This window comes from Saimiri boliviensis, chromosome 3, assembly GCF_048565385.1.
Source record: "Saimiri boliviensis isolate mSaiBol1 chromosome 3, mSaiBol1.pri, whole genome shotgun sequence".
Lineage (NCBI taxonomy): Eukaryota > Metazoa > Chordata > Mammalia > Primates > Cebidae > Saimiri > Saimiri boliviensis.
The window spans coordinates 19,825,937-19,848,327 of NC_133451.1; the positions used below are offsets into that span (position 1 = coordinate 19,825,937).

The 22,391-nt window shown below is 37.2% G+C and overlaps 1 protein-coding gene across 6 annotated transcripts in view; it reads right to left on the reverse strand.

Annotated features, from left to right (window-relative positions):
• KCNIP4 (potassium voltage-gated channel interacting protein 4) overlaps positions 1-22,391 on the reverse strand; it is a 1,209,336-nt gene that overhangs the window by 118,284 nt on the left and 1,068,661 nt on the right. The window contains exon 2 of one of the 6 annotated variants that reach the window (XM_003927475.4): positions 21,127-21,228. The exons of the other annotated variants lie outside the window; for them this stretch is intronic. Within the exon in view, the coding sequence (XP_003927524.1) occupies positions 21,127-21,228 (102 nt within the window). The remainder of the gene's footprint in view (positions 1-21,126; positions 21,229-22,391) is intronic. 6 annotated transcript variants of the gene reach the window in all.

Consider the following 22,391-nt stretch of genomic DNA (forward strand, 5'->3'; position numbering starts at 1 on the left):
AATGACTCCTACCTGCCAAAGGCCTGTTTCTATTTCTAGGCAGCTGACAGGCTCTAAAAACACAACTGAAATCATCAGCAATCACCAGCATATGATAAGTGAAAAAGACCGAACCCAATCAACTCTGATACTTGGAGGCAAACTGTGGGGAGCACAGCATGATTCCACATAGGACTGTGAATTCTCATGGTGACTCAGCCACCTTCTAGGAGCCTGCAGTTTGGGTGGTTTTAACCCAGTGCCTAACATTTATTGATCCCCTGTTGCATGGGTGAGGTGCTTGATTGGCATAATCCTAATCTTAACAATATCCCCAGAGAAAGGTATAATTATTTTTCACATACATGGAGACTGAGTCTCATGGATATGAAGAAATTCATGACCAGAAGTCAAATACATGTTTATATATATATATATGCACACACACACACACACACACACACACATATATATATATATATATATATATATATATATATATATATTTATGTGCATAGGGACTAGACAGATTTACACCCAGGTCTTCCATGCCACAGCTATGTTCTTGCAAATTTACTATAGTCTTTTTCATTACCAACAGCAATAATGATACAAATAATGATAACCTCTCTTCTCTCTTATTTTGCAAACTCCTCAGAAAAGTTGACTATATCCATTAGATCTATCTTCTAGCTCTTGCTCTCCCCTTAATCTACTGCAGTCTGACTTCTGGTCCTGTGATCGATTGAATTGTGTCCCTCCTCAAATTCATATGTTGAAGGTTTAACCCTCAATGTGACTATATTTGGAGGTAGGGCCTTTAAGAAGATAGTTAAGGCTGAATAAGGTCATAAAAGCGTTGTAGCCTGGTGTCCTTTTAAGAAGGGGAAGACATACCAGGAATGTGAGTTCTCAGGGGAAAGGCCGTGTGGGAGTGGGAAGAGGGTGCGCGTCTGGTACCTTGACCTTGAATTTCCAGCCTTTACAGCTGTGAGAGAATAAATTTCTGTTGTTTAAGCCACCCAGTCTGTGGCATTTTCTTACGGCAGCCCTGGCAAACTAATATATCCACCTATATTCAAATGACACACAATACTAATAAAAACAAGTCTTGTTATCCACAAAATTTGCCCAGGGAGTGCTGGGCAGTTTGCTAGCCAACTATGTCATTTAATCTTCACAGCACCTTTCAAGAGAGGAACTATCATCTCCATTTTATAAATGAGAAAATTGAGGCTTGGAGAGTCTAAATAACTTGGCCAAAACCCAGGAAACTCTTGGTCAAATGGCTAGTTGGTAAACAAGGTGAAGACAGGTGTCTTCAGCAGCCCAAAGTCCAGGTTACTAAGCGCTATGCTGGGGATGTTAATAGCAACCATCACCCCATGGAGAACTTTTTCTCTAAGCCTGGTTGTATATTATCTCATTTTAATACAGACAGAAGTTCAGTGAGATAGCTATTATTGCTGTCTTGTTTTACAAGAAGTCACGTAGCCCTCATTTTACAAGGAGTAAACTGGGACTCACATTTCTTAAATAACTCACTCAAGCTCACACAGCTTGTAAGTGACAGGGCTGAGATTTAATCCCTGGCTTTTCGACACCAAAGACCATGAGCTTAGTTAATATGCTATTTTAAGAGATTACAACAATTAAATTTTTTGGTTCAAAATCCTAGGGGATAGAAGATTTTAAATCACAAACTAGTTGGCTGCTGAGCATCAAATGCCTCCATTTTTCTCCAGGGAAATATGCCTGGCCACTTCCAGGAGATCACCAAGACAGCAGACAAAGCTGTGCTGATAAGACACACATGGTAGAAAAAGGTACAGAAGTGATGGGATCTCAAACCTGGAAGGAACACAGGAAGTTGTTTGTTTTTCTGCATTTCACCACTGAGAAATTTAGTTTTGGGAAAGATGAATGTTTCGTTTGAGACAAAAATCAGAACTAGATGGGACTCTGGCCTCTGGAGTCATCTCCAGGCCATGCCAAGGTATCATGCAGAGGAGGCAATTCAAATGCACATTTGCATCCTGAGATAAGCGAAATACAAATAGTATTTTTAATTCATGTATCTTCTAACAAATTTAATTTTTATCAGAAAAATTCCCAAACCCAAGCACCCTTGAGCTTCCTGGCTGTCTCTTTTTGTTCTTTGTTCTTTAGATTTCAGTCTCTCAGGGCCAAGGTTGTCCTAAGTCTGAGTCAACAGTCCCCTCAGGCCATGACACAATTGGGCTAGAAATTGGAATTCAAATCATCTGGGAACAACAAAATGAGTTTTAAAAATAGGCATCTTTTTCCCCTTTCTCACAACTTCTCTTAAAATACAGTAGAAGCTTGATACAGCTCAACTCATAATTACGCATTTTGAATCTATCTGAGGTCAAACCATGCTCCCCAGAACACTACTACAGAAAATCTTCCCTTACAAACACATGTGAGTGTGAGTCCTGCCTCCTGAAGACATACGTTTGTAAACAAGTCTTCTAATGCAGAAACCAAATACTTTTATGAAGAATATTGTCACTTTTTGGGAAAGCTGATCCAGAACTCAGGCCATGTGAACAAGGTGAGTCCTTGTCTACAAAGCATGAAATACTGTGTGGCTGTTGCCTCATTCTTTTACTTAGGTCCTGCCAAAATACTGAAAGGATTATTTGGCACACTGAAGGTGCTCCATAAAAGAATGTGAAATACATAACTATTTGAAACATTCCAAGAATAGTAAGTATATCTACAACAGGTCCCATTTGTTTTTTCTATTTTTTGAGATGGAGTCTTGCTCTTGTTGCCGTGGCTGGAGTACAGTGGCACAATCTGGGCTCTCTGTAACCTCTGCCACCCAGGTTAAAGCAATTCACCTGCCTCAGCCTCCTGAGTAGCTAGGATTACAGGCATGCACCACTACGCTTGGATAATATTTGTATTTAGTAGAGATGGGGTTTAACCATGTTGATCAGGCTGGTCTTGAACTCCTGACCTCAGGTGATCTACCGGCCTCAGCCTCCCAAAGTGATGGGATTACACGTGTAATCCCATTAGACTGGGCACCATGCCCAGTCTCATTTCTAAATAGAAATACAATATGACTCTTCTTTAAAAATAAATGTATCCATTTGTCATTCTAAAAAGATTATAAATATTGTAACTTTAAAATTCTATTTGAGCTGAACTTAATTTGTCTAGACAAAGCTTCAGCCTGCTTAGCTTATATTGCTTTAGCTCACTGATAAAAATACCCTCTGAGCCATTATTCCTAATGTTTACATTTTATTAAATTGGCCAAACATTGAGTTGATCCATATGGCAATAACATCATATTGAGGCTGACTACTTTCTAATGATATGCTATATATTATTAAATATTTAGAAGCCTGGTCCAGTGGTGGATATTGGAGGAAGATTTCCAATGCTGAAAGATTCTTGACCCTATGGTTGACCCTTGACCCTTGGATAATATCCCTGAGAACCTCTAGGATAAGGACATGATGCTATTGTTTGTTTAATGTTCAAATATGATTCTTCAGTACAAAGAAAAAGCTGCCTGGAGGAAGATTTCCAAAGCAAATTTTCATGGCACTGATATTATTTCTTTCCACCCTTCTTTTCTACTGCAAAAACTTGTAGGTGGATGACAATATACTCATCATCCCATTCCTCGGTTCCACTGCTTACAAAGCTCAAAGAGGTCAGCATGATAATCAGCCGAGGAAATAGTTTCTTGGGTGGGGGAATTTGCTGAAGTCCACACAGCTATGCAGCTGACGAGTCGGGGCTGTCTTTCCTCTTCCTGTTACATCATTTGACTTCCCTGGATGGAGAGTTTAAACTGGGGCCAAGACCTGTAAGCAACTCTTTAAACTTTGACAATTTTAAATGGTTTATTACAAGAATGAGGAGGCTGGGAACTCCCTTGACTCTTCCTGTCTTTATTACTATTCACCTGTCCACCTACCAAGAGTTATTTTCAGGCGCACATGGAGTATATATAAGCAATTAATTCCAAGCTGATCACACACAGGCTGCAAGTAGAAAGCACTCAATCCATCTGAAACACTGTGGGAGTCCTAGGTCTTCCCAGACCATCCTGAACAATTGGAACCCTGATGTTTTAGTTAGTTGGATATATGTATTTCTGCAACCCTGGCCCTGAATGTATGTTAGAACCAAAATCAAAAACAAACAGGAAAAACCCAACAAAACCATTTATAATTACTCCTTTATCTTATTTAATATTTGTATATCACATTGAAAATGAACACTTCTTGGAAAATGGCCATTTATTTTGAATGTCTTCTGTTACAGGTGCTTGTTGGCAATGACATTGCAATTTCCATTCCAGGAGAATGAGAATTGCTTTGCAATTTCATAATTGAATTCAATCACTTATGAAATACAACAACCCAGTGGTAAACTGCTGAAGCTATTTGTCACAGCACTTATGAAATGGATTGTCTCTATCTTATTTATAAACATTAATAATTCTTCAACAAGCTTAGATTTTTTTAAAAAAATCACCTAATTGGAATGCTTATTATCAGCATTAACCATATTATTACTACAGCATCATGAATGGCCCCTTATGGTAGGAGTTATTTTTTAGGTGGTATTTTTTTTGGTAAATGAGAAAAACAAAAATTACATTGCCAGTCATTACACATAGGCAGAAAATCTACAATAGGCATGCTGAGGGGACGGAGGAAGGAAACAAGAAATTTAATAGAACTTACACATAAAGACAGACCAGAAAAGACTGATATTCTAGTCAGGAAGGCAAAAGCTGAGAGGGATTATGAGCAAAGAGAAAACTTTTAAAAAGCAATGTAACATGGAGATGAAGAAAGCCCAAATCAGTTCACTAAATTAAAAATGCCCTAACAAATAAATGTCTCTTGAAGCCAGCATCAACCTGATACCAAAATCTGGCAGAGACTCAACAAAAAATGAAAGCTTCAGACAAATATCCCTCATAAATATAGACACTAAAATCCTCAAGAAAATACTAGCATATTGAATCCAGCAGCACATCAAAAAGTTAATACACAATTAAGCAGGCTTTGTTCCTGGGATGAAAGGTGGGTTCAACATATGCAAATCAATAAATGTGATTCACCGCATAAACAGAATCAAAAGCAGGAACATTATATTCATCTCAATAGACACAGAGAAAGCTTTTAGGAATACCCAATATCCCTTTATGATAAAAACCCTCACCAGACTAGGCATCTAAGGAACATCACTCAAAATAATAAGAGCCATCTATGATAAAGCCACAGTCAACATCATACTAAATGGGCAAAAGCTCTAACCATTCTCCTTGAGAACTAGAACATGACAAGGATGCTCACTCTCACTACTCCTATTCAACATGGTGTTGGAAGTCCCAGCTAGAGCATTCAGATGAGAGAAAGAAATAAAAAGCATTTAAATAGGAAAGGAAGATGTCAAACTCTCTCTCTTCACTGACAATATGATTCTATACCTAGAAAACCCTAAAGAACCTTTCAAAGGTGACTAGAATTAATAAACAACCTTAATAAAGTTTCAGAATACAAAATCAATGTGCAAAATTCAGTTGCATTTCTGCACACCAACAATATCCAGGCTGAAAGTGAAGTCAAGAACACAATCTCAATTACAATAGTCACTAAGAAAATAAAATACATAGGAATATAGCTCGCCAGGGAGGTGAAAGATCTCTACAAGGAGAACTACAAAATACTGTTAAAAGAAATCAAAGTGACACAAATAAATGGAAAAGCATGTCATGCTCATGGATTGAAAGAATCAGTATTGCAAAAATTGTCATACTGCCCAATGCAATTTATAGATTAAATACTATTCTTGTCAAACTACTAAGAATATTCTTCACAGAATTAGAATAAAACTATTCTCAAATTCATATGGAATCAAAAAAGAGCCACAATGGCCAAAGCAATCCTATAAGCAGAAGAAAAAAATGAGACCAAAACAAAGCCCAAGATATCACATTACCTGATTTTAAAAAGTCACAGTAACCAAAAGAGCTTCGTACTGCTATAAATACAGACACATAGACCAATGAAACAAAATAGAAAATCCAGAAATAAAGTCATACACCTACAACCGTCTGATCTTTGACAAGACTGACAAAAACGATGAGGAAAGGACACCCTATTCAATAAATGGAACTAGGATAACTGGCAAACCATATGCAGAAAATTGAAGCTCGACCCCTACCTTTCACCATACATAAAAGTTAACTCAAAATGGATTAAAGATTTTAATGTAAATCTCAAACTATAAAAATCCTGGAAGACAACCCAGGGTATATTTTTCTCAACATTGACTGTGGCAAATAACTTTTGTCTAAGTTCCCAAAACCAATTGTAACAAAACAGAAATAGACAAGTGGGACTTAAGTAAATTTAGGAGTTTCTGCATAACAAAAGAAACAATCAACAGAGCAAACAGATAACCTACAGAATGGGAGAAGATATTCAAAGATGATGTGTCCAGCAAAGGCCTAATACCAAGAATCGATACTGTAATGAACTTAATCAGCAAAACCATATAACCCTTTTTAAAAATGTGCAAAGGACATGAATAAACATTTCTCAAAAGAAGACACAGAGGTGGCCAAGAAACATATGAAAAAATGCTCAGTATTACTAATCATCAGATAAATGCAAATCAAAATTACAATCAGATACTATCTCACACCAGTCAGAATGGCCATTATTAGAAAGTCAAAAAACAACAGATGCTGGTTGGGCTGCAGAGTAAAGGGAATTCTTACATATGGTGGGAATGTAAATTAGTCCAGCGACTGAAAAGCAGCCTGGAGATTTCTCAAAGAACTTATAACAGAGCTACCATTTGACTCAGCAATCTCATTACTGGGTACACATCCAAAAGAAAGCAAATAATTCTACCAAAAAGACACGTGCACTCATACATTCATCACTGTATTATTCACAATAGCAAAGAAGTGGAATCAACCCAGATGCCCATCAGTGGGAGACTGGATAAAGAAAATGTGGTACACAGACACCATGAAATACTATGCAGCCATGAAAAGGAAGGAAATCTTGTCCTTCCATGTATGGAACTGGAAGCCATAATCCCAAACTAATTAACAGAGGAACAGAAAAACAAATAGTGCATGTTCTCACTTGTAAGTAGCAGCTAAGCATTGAGCACATGTGGACATAAGTATGGGAGCAGTAGACACTGCACATTCCTGGCTGGGGGTGGGTGGTGGTGGTTTACAACTACCTATTGGGAACTAAGCTCACTGCCAGGGTGACAGGATCCTAATTCTAAACCTCAGCATGATGCAATTCTCCCATGTGACAAATCTGAACATGTACCCACTGTATCTAAAACAGAATTTGAAAAAGGACATATTGTAAAGAAATAACAATATGGAAAAGGTATTTATGCAAAATATCATACCTAATTCATAAGATGTTACTGTGTTGCTTTAGAAAGCAGGCAGTAAACAGATGGAATTGATTACCTACGGAGTTAGAGTTTGGATAAGCATAGTTAAGCAAATTTTTTGTGGTATATAAAGGGGATGATTTGCAGCTAATATCGGTTATGACAATAGTATTCTGCACGAAAACATTTATCCATCATGGCTTTGTTTAAAAAAGCTATTAGGAAAACTGACTAGTGATCTGGGTTTGTTATGTTCCTTCTACTTTTAAGCTAGTTTCCCCCTTGGCCTTAATTCCCCCATGTTTAGTGGCATAAAAATAGATACAAATAGTAATTAATATGATAGAATAACGTAACTATGGGCATTAAATGAGATGGTACATGTGTCTGGCACAGAGTAAACATTCAATTAATGACATTGTTGTTCATATAATTTGTAGCAGTATTTGCAGTAATATCTAGTGTCATCTTCAACACAAGGAGCAGAACAATGCCCGGGAGTACTAATTCTGACAAATTATTCAGTTCCTCTTAGCTTTTCTTCTTGGGTCTATTTCCCAACTCTGGCACTGGACAATGTGTTTAATCTTTTCAAGCCTCAATTAAAAAATCTATAAACTGGGGATAATATTTGTATCAATTTCTTAAAGTTGTTTTAAGACACTGAATTACTGGCAGGCAGTAATAATAAATTACAGCAATGATGACTATTAATAATTATTGCATACATACTAATTGAGTTGCTATTCTAGAATATTTAGGAGTGAGGAGTCTAAAGCAGCACTTTTGAGTTTGAATCATGTTTCTTACTCTTGTTAGCTCTGTGTGACCTTGGGCAAAGTGCTTAGTCTATGCCTCAGTTTATTCATCAGTAAAAGGGGGAGAGCATTGGTACTTACTATATAATGCTGCCAGGAGGTTGAAATAGCATGTGTATATAACATGTAAAATAGTGGCTGGAGCATAGTCTTTAACACATTTATTATTAAGTCATTTGATTGTTAAGTAATACATACAAGGGTAATTCCATCATTTGAGAAAATCCTTACTCTAAATTGCACCAAGCTGCCTTGTTTTGCAGGCACTCTTCACTGTTGAATTGCTAATGGTGGGATCCGCTAGAAACCACAGCTCCCTGAGGACCTTTTATACTCTTCCTGTTTGGAATTGATGGGGGAAGAAAGACCACCTTTTGGGATAGAATTTGAGGCATTAACAGAGTTTTTTAGTCTTGTCATTTCCTCCCACACACCTTATGATTTAATACCCTCGATGGTTTGCAATTTCCTGAATGAAGCCTGAATTGTCAACTTCTATGTTTTTGCTTATCCTATCCCCTCTACATGAACTTGCCCTTCTTCCTCCTCAACCTTCTCTGTCTCTATTCTCTAAGGCTCATTTCAGTGGGGAAGAGGCTTCACAGAGAAGAGGCCTCCTGAGACATTCACACACCCGGTACATTTGTCAGCTGTGAGGGCTTTATATATCAATGACCTGTTTGAATAGCTGTCATTTCCTTTGTGATACAAACATTTAGAGGCAAGAGATCTATCTTGGTTATCTTATTACCACGAATGCCTAGTGTGGCCTGGCCATTAGAGACAACTTGTTCATTTATTCATTAAATATCAATCGATATTTAATGAATAAATGAATAAATTGTCTCTAATGCCTATTAGGACCCAGGCATTGGTCAAGGTACAATGGATACTAGAATGAACAAAAACAACAAAATCCTTTCTCCTGTGGACCTGAAATTCTAATGGAAGAGTCACTAATTGGACATCTGAGTGGCGATGTCAAGTGGCTGGATAGATATGTGGTTCTGAAGTTGATGGCCACAGTCTGGCTGAAGATGTAAATGTCAGAGTCATCCCCATATATGTAATATTAAGACCATCAAACTCAATGAGATCACTAAGGCAGTATACATTGGCAGAAAATGTAACAGTAATTATTTCCTTTATGGAATGAAGGAATACGTTTAAAAAAAATTAAAATGTCCAGGGAATGGCAGGGACTCCAGAGTTGGAAAGCCCAAAGCAGGATCAACCAAGAAATGACCAGTTTCTAAGAATTACTTTTCCTGTGGGTTTGCCCTCCTGGGAGCATGTCACAGAGCTTCTTGTTCATAGTGGTATTCACCAAGAAGAAAATAATGGAGCAGCATGGCTATATTCATTCAACACAGACACAGTTTCCATATGGTCTTTACATATTCTTCATGTCTTCAAACATTTGCCCAGGGATAAGCAGTGTCTCTCTTTGAGTTCTTTTTTCCTCTTAGTCCAGGATCAGCTTACATGTAAACATGGCATCCAAGTAATGATGCCTAAACTCATCTTGATGTGACCAAGATGTGGCAGTCATGTGACAAGAATCATAAAATCTCCCACGGCATTATCAAGTGAAAAGAGTTGGAAGTGATTTCAGAGAATTCAGGAGAAATGCTTTTCAAAACAAAGCATGGAAATTTACTGTCCAGACTCTGCCCCATCTCTTTTATTAGAGCATAAGATCACGGTGGGCTGGTTCCATGTCTGGCTTATTCATGGTTCCATCACTGGCACGTATGATAGTAGTGTCATGTAGTCAGCATTGATAAAAATTTGTCAACTGATTAAATGACCTGGGCTTGAATCCCAGCTTTGCTGCTTAGTAGCTATGTAGTTTGGGACAAGTCACTTAAAACCTCAAGTCCTTAATCTCTTCATCTGCAAAGTGGTAATAATAGTGGCACTTGAATGGTAACTCTGGAGAGTAAACAGAATGATGTATTAAATAATTTTTCATAGTATGCAGTGCATCATAGCAATGAATCTACATATAGGCTTTCTGTAATGATATGATGATTTTGACACTGATCCTTTTAACATCTGCTCACCTAAAGTATTAATTTTATACTGTTATTGAAATAAATGTGATTTTTAACAGCTTCAGGAACATTCAATGAAGAATGTGCCTGCCTCTAAGCAGAGTCTGAAAACGTTACAATAAGCCATAGCATTGTTTCTCTACCCAGCCTCAAAGCAGAATGGTTTGCTGAAAGATAAATAAGGTTTTATACTGTCAGTTCATCTCCAGAACTCATCTTTTGTTCTTCTGCTGCTTCTTTTTAATGAAGCTTTACAAATAAAGATGGACCAATATTTCTTTAAAGAACTGCTGCCTATCACACTTGCTGCTTTAACACCCTTGGCAAAAGACAATTTGAAATGTAAGAAGGCTAAACTTTAACCCTGCAAGCTAAGCAGATGGGAAAAACAAACAAACAAAAACAAACAAACAAAAAACAATGCTCTGTATTTTATAGATCTGGTAGAGTGGAAAATTGAGGCTCTTCGAAGTATTAGGTTCCCATTTCAGCAGAAACCAGACTCATTGACTAGACTCATGTTTAGCCCAAATATGAATGCTTATGTCAATGAAAATGGAAAATAGGTTGTATAGCTCCTATGAGAAGCTACCTTAGTGACCATCATGAAAGTATTAAATAAAACAAAGAAGGCTCTCAGTTGTCTAACATTCTACACAGTGTTTTGTTAAATAGTCATCATTCCACCCATTTTAGCCCAAATTAACAGTAACAAAAGTGTAAAAATCAAGTGGGAAGCAAAAGATTGAATCATATAGGTAACCTGAAAAAACAAAAGATACACTAATCAACAGTGACGCTTGTTTCAAAAATTTGTGTTATTTGAGCATTTAAAGCCAAGATGCCTAACATAAAATTATCACCTCTTCCGAACTTGCCTTCATGGCCTTCCCTCTATGCTTCTAATGTTGATAAATTTCATCATTATCATTTTGGTGGAGTCTCTTTATCTCTTTCCTACCTTTCACTCAATACCACAAATTGTTTTTCAATATTTCCAATTATGTACACCTTCACCATGTGTTTCAAATTTATCTTCTCCCTTCCACCACTATTGCCATATGTTTAGACATCTGTCATCTCTTGTAGGCAGGGAAGTCTAGTAGTGAAGACACTAAGCTTTGGTATTACATTATTGAAAATGAAGTCCCTGCTTTGATGTGTCATAATTGTTAGGTGCTGGGTGAGTGATTTAATTTCTTTAGTTTTCTCTTTTAAGTGGAGATTATAATTTTACCTTCCTCATAGGCTTGCAGTAAATATTAACAGTAATTGTTCAGGCTTAAAATAGCATTATTATCAAGTGTTAGGTATTGATACTGCCTCACATAGACTTTTTAAGCAGTTTCCAACTAATTTTCCTGTCTTCTTTTTCTTTCTCTCTCAAAAATTTGTCTTCTGATTTATTTTTGGTGTTATTTTATCATTTTGAGTTTCAGTTGGTTCATTGATTCAGAAGCCAATATCCCACTAAGTTTGGTTATTCCTTTTGACACCTTGTCTGTCTCTTGTCTTCAAATATTGTTCTTGATCCTTTGCTAGTCTTTTCTGTAACTTCAAGTTCACATCATCCCTTCTAAAATTTGGTTCATGTCTAGCTCCTTCTATTCTTGGCTGACTAGCCATCCCAAAATGCCAGACAAGACAAAGAATCATTCCTCAATTGAAAAACCTCACTTAAAATCTCCATTGCCTCTCTGCAGAGTGAATTCAGCATAGCACCCAGGGAAGTTTTCACAATTTGGCCCAGATCACCTTTCTAGCTGCTTCTCTTCCATACTTCTTGCCCCTCCTGACTGTCTAAGCTTTATCTTTTAAAGTACCTAGAATGCTCCTCCTTTTTATTTCTCTGATGAAATGATGATTCTTCTCCAAAGGACCCTGCTGAAATATTAACACTTGTGAAGTGCACCTAGGTGAGACTGAATTTCACCTATATCACTACAGAAGTTGTGATCATCGTAGTAGATGGAGAATAATAGCAAAAGCAGCCAACATGTACTGACCACTTACTAGCCAGCAACTGTTAGGACACTATACATGCTCATTAATCCTTTGAGCAAACTCGCAGATTATTTGCTATCATTTCTACCTTACAGATGAGGAAACTGAAGCCCAGAAGGGATAAGTAGCTTAACTAACGTTTCTATAACTAGTCAGTCATAGAATGAGGATATGAACCAAATAGGCTAATCCCAAAATTATCATGATCAACTTCTTAACTCTAGTATCTCTCTTCTTTTGCCTCTCATAGCATTCACAGCATTTTCCTTGTATTCGTTGTGTCAGAGTGATCTACATACGTGTCTGTTTATTTCAGTACAAAGTCAATCTTAAGATGTAGTGATCTGTGTGTTCCCCTATGCCTGGAATGATTACCTTTCAAATAGTGCTCCATAAATGTCTGCCATGTTGAAGTGAAATCCATTAAATTTGTCAACAGAAAACAGCTGTCCTGACATTCCTACCAATAGCTCTCTGATACTAAAACCTATGTGTGATTTAATAACGATCTCTGGTAGATATATAATGGACCAGGAAAACACACACACACACACACACACACACACACACACACACACCCCTTTCAAATTTTCCCTAAATTGCCAGTGACTTTGGGCAAGCCACTTAATTTTTCTTTTCTTCTTCTTCTTCTTTTTTTTTTTTAGTTTGGAAAATGGAGATTATAACCCTTGTGATCTGCTATTATCACAGGAGTTTTATGAAGATGAAATGAGATATTCAAGAAAAAGAATTTTAAAACTTCTAATAGTCTATATAAATATAAGAAACAAATATTCTGATAGGTAAAATACATAGCCAACATCAAAACGATAGGGCCAATTGGTATTACAGCTGGATCAAATGGAGATTCTAATGTTTCCCATGTTCTGCCTTTCATGGATAGTGAAATACCATGAAAGGAGGAAATCTGTGTTAGCTTTTAAACTGCCACCATTTGTCACAGCCAGAAATAATTAATGCCATCTCAATGGCTCCTGCAATGCTAGATCTGGAAAGAGACTTGGGCACAGGCTCTATTTCTTATTCATGGATGGTGAGATTCAGGCCCAGAGAGAAGAAAACAACTCATTCAAGGGGCTACTACCATTTCTCTGCACAATATGAGCTGCATGTGAGTATCCTATGTTCAACAGGTAAGTGGAAAAAGATCTAGTCTTTTTTTTTTTTTTTTTTTTTTTTTTTTTTTTTCATGAGACTGACCAGAATGTTGAATTTAACTAGAGAATTAGTCAAGTACAGAGACTTTGTGGCTTCACTGCTGTGTTCAATCCCTCCTCCTACTCCCTACTCCCATACTTCTTACTGATTATGTGATTCAATAAAATAATCCCTCATGCCTCAGTGTCCTATTCTGTAAAATGGGTATAATTGTGTCCATCTTACAGAGTTATTTTTAGGATATAATTAGTTATACTGTGCAAGCCACTTAAAATTGTACCAGGTATATAGTAATTGCTTAATATTTGTTAAATAAAAAAAAAAAACATCTGAGATTTTGAACATAACACTTGGACTGTATCATTGTGATAATCTCACCGGCTAGCTCTTTTGGAGCTGTTACGTGGACCGCTTTGAGTCTGCATTTTTCTCCACTTTCCCTCCTCTCTGCCCTCCTTCCCCTAGCCCAAGATCCTCCCCCTCCACCCCGGACCCCTGCACTCACCTTTTCTGCCCACCCAGAGATCCCAGGCTTGGGTCGGGCTCTCTTTGGGCACTGCCCAGTGGAGGCTTCCCGAGGAACATTTTGTAAATGGAATTCTGTCGTGTGGGCGTGTGACTTGATGTTTGTACCGCGATTTTGGTAATACCAAGCTTTATTAAACATATCGAGTTCATTTTAAAAAAAAAAAAAAAACATAACATAACATAACATAACATAACACTTTTTGGCCTTAATGAAATTTCAGGAACCTTGCTTTCTATTAAGAAATAGTAAAAATTAAATTTACATTCATGGGTTATGCCTCTGTCGTTCCACGGATTTTTCTGACTACACGCCTAGGTCAGAGCCTTTAGCTAAATTCACCAAGGAGTTAGTGTAAGACTAATTAACCGTCAGAGGTTAAACATTAAAAAAAAATCCTGGAGGTTACTCTTGTATTTTTAATTGGCAACATGTTGGCAGTCCAAGTCACTTTTTGCAAACAAATCCTCTAACAGCCAAATGCTGATGGGTTCTCTGCCAAGAGAAGCATCTAAAAATTTCTGTGATCAATATGTTACCAGGAAAAACAAAGCACACTGAAATGTTATGCTATATTTGATGCCAAAAATCTGAAATTCAGTTAGGAAATTGTGTTTTGTAGTTATGCAAGGCAATGTACTGATGGTGGCTTATTGATGAGTGGTCTAGCCTCGCAATAACCTTATCATATTCATGCTCCCATTTCTGCTCAAATCAAAAACAAAATCCCCTGGAATGAAGCTCTAATTTAGTGAATCAATTATTTTGATTGAATGAGGGCACTGAGATGGTACTGGGTAGATGTTGTTATGAGTCAAATTTAGATAAAACATGAACACATATAAATACACAGATAATCAAGTGTTGAATGTTTTATCTTTTGTATTATTTCCTGACCATTATCTAATAAGTACCTTTTATCAAATAATGTCCCTTGAATAAATAAAGAAAATGATTACTTCATTCTTTGGTAAAATAACGTGGGCATAGAGAGATAAAATGAATTACTCAAAGTTATTCAATGAAAATGTATAGCCACGGATTTGACAGCAATGATTGTTTTCTTTTAAAAAAATTGTGCTTACATAAAATATAGTAGCTAGGAATTTCTTGACACTAAGTCATCTGTAAAGTAGCTAGTTAAATTCCTTAATCCTATGAATAGCTACTCAGTATCAATGTACATTCATGAGCCAGTTGTCAGCCTCAAGATGTCATGGAATTGGGAAGAAATCTTTCAAGAGAAATGGACTCTAAGTCTGACTGACTTTAAATGTGACTGACTCTAAGCATTGTCACCAATCCTGTAGGCTACAACACCTGGCTCCTAAGATCTACAGGTCAGGAAAGCATCTTCCATCATTTAGTCTCCTTTCTTTCTTTCTCTCTCTCTCTCTCTCTCTCTCTCTCTCTCTCTCTCTCTCTTTCTTTTTTTTGAGATGGAGTTTAGCTCTTGTTACCCAGGCTGGAGTGCAATGGCGTGATCTCGGCTCACTGCAACCTCCGCCTCCTGGGTTCAGGCAATTATCCTGTCTCAGCCTCCTGAGTAGCTGGGATTACAGGCATGTGTTAGCCTCCTTCTTTCTAAACTCTGCTATGGTGTTGGAAGCCTGACCTTTGTGGACAATATTATCTGAACTCCTTGCCCTCTTGACTTCCCATTGATTTGGCCACTGGAGAAGAGGAAAAGAAGGAGGTTGTGGTACTTATTACTTGGGCTTCCTCTTTGACAATAGCTGCATTTCTTATCCAAGGACCAGAGCCCTCTCTTATTGTTACAGTTATAGCTATGGCTTTACCATCAACCTAGAAATGAAAACTTTCACTCTTGCTAACGCAGAATGTTTCACAGTCTTCTTGGCTCAAGAAACCCTGCACATACCTTTGCAAATTGTCCCTTCATTCAACTCTCCCCTGTTGGCATATTTAAATATGCCTTTTGTTTCCTTCCAGGACTTTGACTGATACTAAATCATAAAATTTCAATGTTGGAGAATACTGGATTTGAAGTTGAGCTTCTCTTTTTAATTGTTTTCAGTAGCTCTGTGATTTTGAGCAAATAATCTCCCTTCTCTAGTCCTCAGTTTATTCATATTTAAAATAGCCTATATTCCTTATAGTAGGCTATTATTTTTACTACTATTGTTATGATATGCTGTAAATCACTTAAAAGAGGATGATTATTTCTTTAGGAACCATCTAGCCCAGGTGGCCCTCTTATGTGCCAATGCCATGAAATTTTCTTTCTCTCTCCTTGAATTTTTCCAGTAAGTCTTCTTCTAGGGGTATGACAGTCTCATATCTTACAGGCAGTAAGTGTATCTGTATCAGTGGAGTAAGGTTCTTTTTGGTATAAGGTTTTGTTTATTCAACTTCTCAGTTGTGGGATTCTGCTCAAATCATTATAACCTTTTCAGGCCATAGCTATCTCAATTGTGAATTGGGGATGTAAAACCTACCCTCCTGCAGGGAAAAGGCCAGAGCTAATGTTTTCTCTCTCTCCCTCTCTCTTTTTTTTTTTTTTTCCAATTTGAAGATTTACATTAGGAAAAACAGTGGCTATTGCAGACCTATAAGAGCTTCCTCAATCAATATCAGAGGTCATCAGTGCAGCTCACCTGCTAAAGTGATGAAGACAGCAGGCTGTGGAGTCAGAATTCTGGCTCTGCCAATTGGGGCATTTGTTTTTTTCCTCTGTGCCTCAGTTTTTTGGTCATTCTATGTACATACCTAAGAAGGTAGTCAGTAAAATCAGCTGAGTTCATACTTGTCATTGATTCATGCTCAAATATTTCCTATACTAAATACTTTGCATGGATTACCTTATTTAGTTCCCATGACAATCCATTTTCTGATAATCGTAATCATCTTTTTGTATATCTCCAATAAACCATGCTCCTTTCCTCCTTACAGAACACTCTCCAGACCTTCACATTACTGGCTTCCTTTTATTTTAAGGACTTAAAAGACATTCGTCCATGAGGGTTTCTTTGACCCAGTCAAGATATCTTCCCTTTCTATTACATTACCACATGTTTACTTCTGCTATAACACTTAGCACTTCCCAAGATTATCTTTTTTTTTTCTTGTTTATTCTCTCTCTTCCTACATAAACTCCAGAAAAGTAGTGAACTGTGTTCTACTCCTCACTAGAAAGTGAGTGCCTAGTATCATGGCTGCTCTCTATGGTCTCTAAAAAATATTGTGGAATGAATGACCAAATAAAGAAATTAAGAGGCAGAGTATTTACATAAATAAGTTTACAATAATTAACAGGCATTTTGTTTAGTAAGAGGCACAACAGGAATTCAAACACATGCCAGGATGATGCTAAAACCCACAGTGCCTGCCTTTGCCTCTTTCGATAGTTCTTGGAAAAGATAATGAAGGTATGAGCCAGCTCAGAGCTATAGCACAAGAGATGTAAAGAAGAGGTGAAATGAAAAGATATTCAGGGAGAAAACTGACCAGAATTTCATAGCCAATAAGATGGTGGGTGGGGGATCATTAAGGCAAGAGAAGATTCCAACTTCAGCAACTGGGCAGCTCTTGATGCCAATGAATGATATAAGAAGCTCAGGGTGAGTGCTACAGAGTGATGGTGATTAGGATACCACATCTGGCTGAGCATTCATCAGCATCCTGGGCTGAGTGTCCAAAGAGCTGTGTGCAGTTGGGTGCCTAAGGGACAGTGGGATAGGTCAAAAGTGTGAACAAGACAATTCCTCATTCACAGCCCGGGCATTACCACCTCTATCGCTGTCTCATTTCTTACTCTGGTTGAGCAAATACTGGTGTCAGGAGGAAGACAGTCTAAGACCTAAATCAATTCTCATTAGAGCATATCTACTACTCTTGGTCAGCTGCCAGTCAGGTGGCTCAATGGGAGAAGGCCATTGGCTACGGCATAGATCTGCCACCTCCTTTCTTTGGAACCACGTGTGTTGCTCCCTGGTACCTTTCCAAGACGGTGAGGCTTTTTGGTATTTGTCCAACAGCCTTCTTAAACATCAAAGTCAAGATATGTGTTTTAACAGTAGTTTGGGACTTATAAGTTTGCCTTTGACTTTTTAAAAATGAGAAATACATTTAATTTTCAAGCATTTAAGAATGTCTATGGTTCTTCAAGCAGAAAATCTTTGTGCTGTGCTGTTTCTTTTAATGCTTTCATTTGGGGCACAAACACTAGAACTAATAGTTTAAATCCGTATTTAACGAATGGCTATAAAGGGTATATAATTTCTAAGTATTGAGAATATTATGCCTAAATAAAGAAAGACTCAAGAAGAAATATGTATGCTGTGCTGAAAAACATTCAAAGGCCAATTTGTGGAAAAATTTTCTAATATACATTGGGAAGCTTGTATTCAGAAAAATCAGTTCTTTAATCCAATAATTTGAAATTTAGGGGAAAGTGACTTTAAAAGCACAGATAGATATATACACAGAGCCATTTATCACAGTGCTATCTATATTAAGAGTGGGAGGTAAAAAGCAGAAAAATCTTATTATCCAAAGCCAGAAAATGGGATCAAATACATTATACTAGAGCTATATACTTGCCATTAAAAATGATGTTTACAAAAGTTTTAATAATAGGGTTGATATTTATGGAAGTATACCATGTAAATGAAATAATAAAAATTTGGTATAGATATGATATCATTAGTACACATACATTAACAGGAACAAATGTATTACTAGTTATTTGTAGTTACTTCAAAGTAGCAGATTATGTGTGGGGGGGCACACATGTATGTGTGGGCTCTTATCTTTCTTTGCACTTTTCAGAATGACTGTTCTGAATATAAGAGACTCTTGCAAACATGATAAACAAACGATTCACCTTTCCAGCCCTGGAGGAGAAGGAGAAGGAGGAAGAGGAGGAGATGGGAGACTTACGGGGTTTACAAATCATAGGCTCAGTCTAGCTTAGGTTCAGTATCAGGCAGTTCTATACAATTCCATTAGGATTTAAAGTCATTCTGATAATTTTTTTTAGCATTTTCTATTTTTCCCCCTCAAAACATCCTTTTCCCCCACACTTAGTTGAAAATTACATTGCATTCTCCGTGACCACTTATTTGGGGGCATGGTTTTATCAGGTGCTGATGGAGGAAGAGTGCTAGCAAAACACGACAATTTTCTTCTTCTTTACCTGAACATAGAGATCTACTTGAAAGTTACATTTCACCTGTCTACATTGTACAAATGACTATGTTTTCAGTGAGTACCTGATAAATTGGCAATTTTCATTCCAACCTGAAAGGAGAAAAGCAATGACTCTAATAACCAACAATCTCTGACAAACAGTGGCAATAAAAGTGCCTGCAGCTTCAATGTCATGTAGGATTAGGGCTCTGGCATTTGTCTAGATTATGGCCAGGGACGTTATGTTTTATTTGTGAGATGGTGTGCATGTGTGTGCAGTGAAAGAAAAAAAAATCAGAGCAATGTATCTAAACTATCATTTTAATTTTTGTCTGCACATGGGATTATGACTAAGGAAAGTTATTTAGTTCTGCCTCCTCTCCTCACAGAATATAATGTAAGCTCTAATAGAAGAGGGTTTGTTTTGTTTTGTTTTTAAATCTGTTTTATTCACTGCTCTACCTCCCAGTGCAAGGAGGAGGAAGTGACAGATAATAAATATTTGTTGAATGAATAAGTGAATTAATTAAATCTTATTATTTTGATATATCACCTTTGGTCAGTGCCATTGAAACAAACTGCTATTCTATTATGAGACCTTTTCACTGAATGTATCATACTGTTTAGGGTTCTTTCCATATTTTCTCACCTGTGTGGTAGAGACGCATGAAATTTTAGGGCATTCATATTTTTAAATCACTAATTGAATCCAAGTTCCTACAAAATGGTGTAGCATTATAAAAAGAGAGTAGGTGGAGATATGAGTTATAGCCCCAATACCTAGGGCATTCCACCTAGCTTTTTAATATTCCCTTTTTTCACTAGCAAAGAACACCACCTTCTCTAATTCTGAGAGTTGTTTGATGCTTGAAAAAATTGTATATAAAATAATGTTTGTACACAGAGAATATTTGTAAATGTACATTCTAAGTTATATAGCATCTTTATAAAATAAATTTAGGATTTCTCTTAGATATCTTCTATTTTCTACTCTTTAAGAATGCCTCAAAATAGGAGAGAAAGAGAAGCTGGAGAGTGTGATGGTTAGCCTTATATGTCAAGTTGGCTCGACTATAGTACACAGTTATTTAATGAAACCCTAATCTAGGTGTTGCTGTGAAGGTATTCTGTAGATGTGTTTAACACCTATAATCAGTTGACATTAAGTTAAGCATAGATTACCCTAATGATGTGTGTGGGCCTCATCTAATCAGTTGATGCTTCATGAAGAAATTTTGGCTCAAAACTGTAATATCAAATCCTTCCTGAGCTTCCAGCTGCCAGCATATTCTATGAATTTCAGACATGCCAGCCCCCACAGTTGTGTAAGCCAATTCCTTCAATTAAGCCCCTTTACATATGTTTGCATGTGTGCATATGTGCATGTGTGTTTATGCATGTATGTGTCTATATTATATGTATATATGTTTTCATGTATGCTCTGCATTTGTGCATTGGTTCTGTTTTTCTAGAGAATCTTGACTGATACAGGGAGAGAATGAACAAAGAAGAAAAGTTACATTTATTTGAATGTTTGACACTTGGTAATATTTCTTCTAATCTAGTGATATTTCTGAATTTTGGCAGTGTCTAAATTACACATGCAGTGCATGAGAGTCAAACAATGTACAATGTAACACGGTAAAAGTGTCCAGCGGCTCTGCTAACAAGTCAAACAATAGGAATTTCTAGAGTTACTTAGTCCCAATCCTTCAGATCCAACAAAAAATGTCCCGGTGTTCCACAGCACAGGCTCCTGTCACTAAGACTGTGCTGTCTCAGTCTGCTAAATGTAAAATGCTTCATAATTGCCCAAATGTTCTCCTGGGTATTTAGGTAAACACAAGTACATCAACAGAGTTGGTTTTGTAGAATATTATATATTGATTTTTTGTAGAAGCAGAGAAGTGCAGTGCATGCAGACCTAAAGAAACAAAACAAACAAGAGCTTTGGAGGAAAAAAAAAAAAAAACAAACTTGCTTTGAATAGCAGGAGACGATGTTTTGGCAGCTGAGCAGGGCAAGAGCTTCATGAGCCGCTCTTTAATGCTGCGCTTGGTGCTGTTCTGAGCGTAGAGGAAACCTAGAAGATACAGGGTCAGTTCTGTTAATGCTGTCTGCAGGGAGAAACAGGATGTGCTGTGGGGTTTATCAGAGAAGCCAGGCAGGTAGGATCGGGGATGCAGCCATCCACCCAGGCAATCACAAGCAGTGGGTTGGGACCCCAAAAGGAACAAAAAGAATGTTTGTTTCTGTTTTTCTTCTCATTTAGTTTTTTTTTCCCTAAATATTATATTGAAAACAATGATTAACAAGTGAAAGCAGAATCGCAAAATATATCTATTGAATGGCAAAATTAAATCTGGTGGCTTTTCTTGGCCCTTAGATCAGGGATAAAACAAGTATCACCAGAGGAGTTGACTGGATTGAAATTTCAATGTTCAAACCAGCACTAAGGGCCCACATGACAGTTTTCTGTTATTGCTCCCCATCTTTGATTATAGCAGAGATAGATGCTTCTCATAAATCATTCACACCACAATCACCTGTTAGTACCTTTGCCTTCCTGAAAATGAGAAAATAAATGTCCTTAATATGCAGCTTCATTAGCATATACTGACATGCCCAGAGATGTGACAATCTTGCCCATTTTTTACATGTGGACACTAATGAATGGAACTTTTTCAAACAGTGTAATTTTGAAAGAAGCAAGACGAGTTTGTCAAACATTAACCCAGGAATAGACGGAGCAGTATGTGTGACAGCAGATCACTGGAGATGACTCAAGAAAAACCAGGAACAGCCAGACAGGTGAGCTTGCAAACTGGTAAAACAACTTATGGTGTCAGGAGCCAGCTATCCAAGTCAGCATCAATTTACACACCCTGAGGTCTCAGACGCTTGGATGTCATGTTGATAGGTAACTTGCCTGCCCCCAATCAGTCCGAAAGGTGTCAAAGATAAAGCACAGAAACCAATTTAAACTGAGGTTGTACCATCTTTATAACATGAATCTGGCAAATGAATCACTTGTTGCTTTTCTAATTCTTATCTTGAAATTATAAAAAAAGTCCTGACCACAGTCTACTGATTTAGTTTCCTTTGGGGTTGTTACACCCACCAACAGTGTCCACTGGCTAAACTCCTGTGTGTGTGCAGGGTGGGGTGACAAAACGAAGTAGTAAATATACAAATTAAATAAGATTATTCCTTTGATTGATCTAAAAGCTTCATGTTATTTTTCTA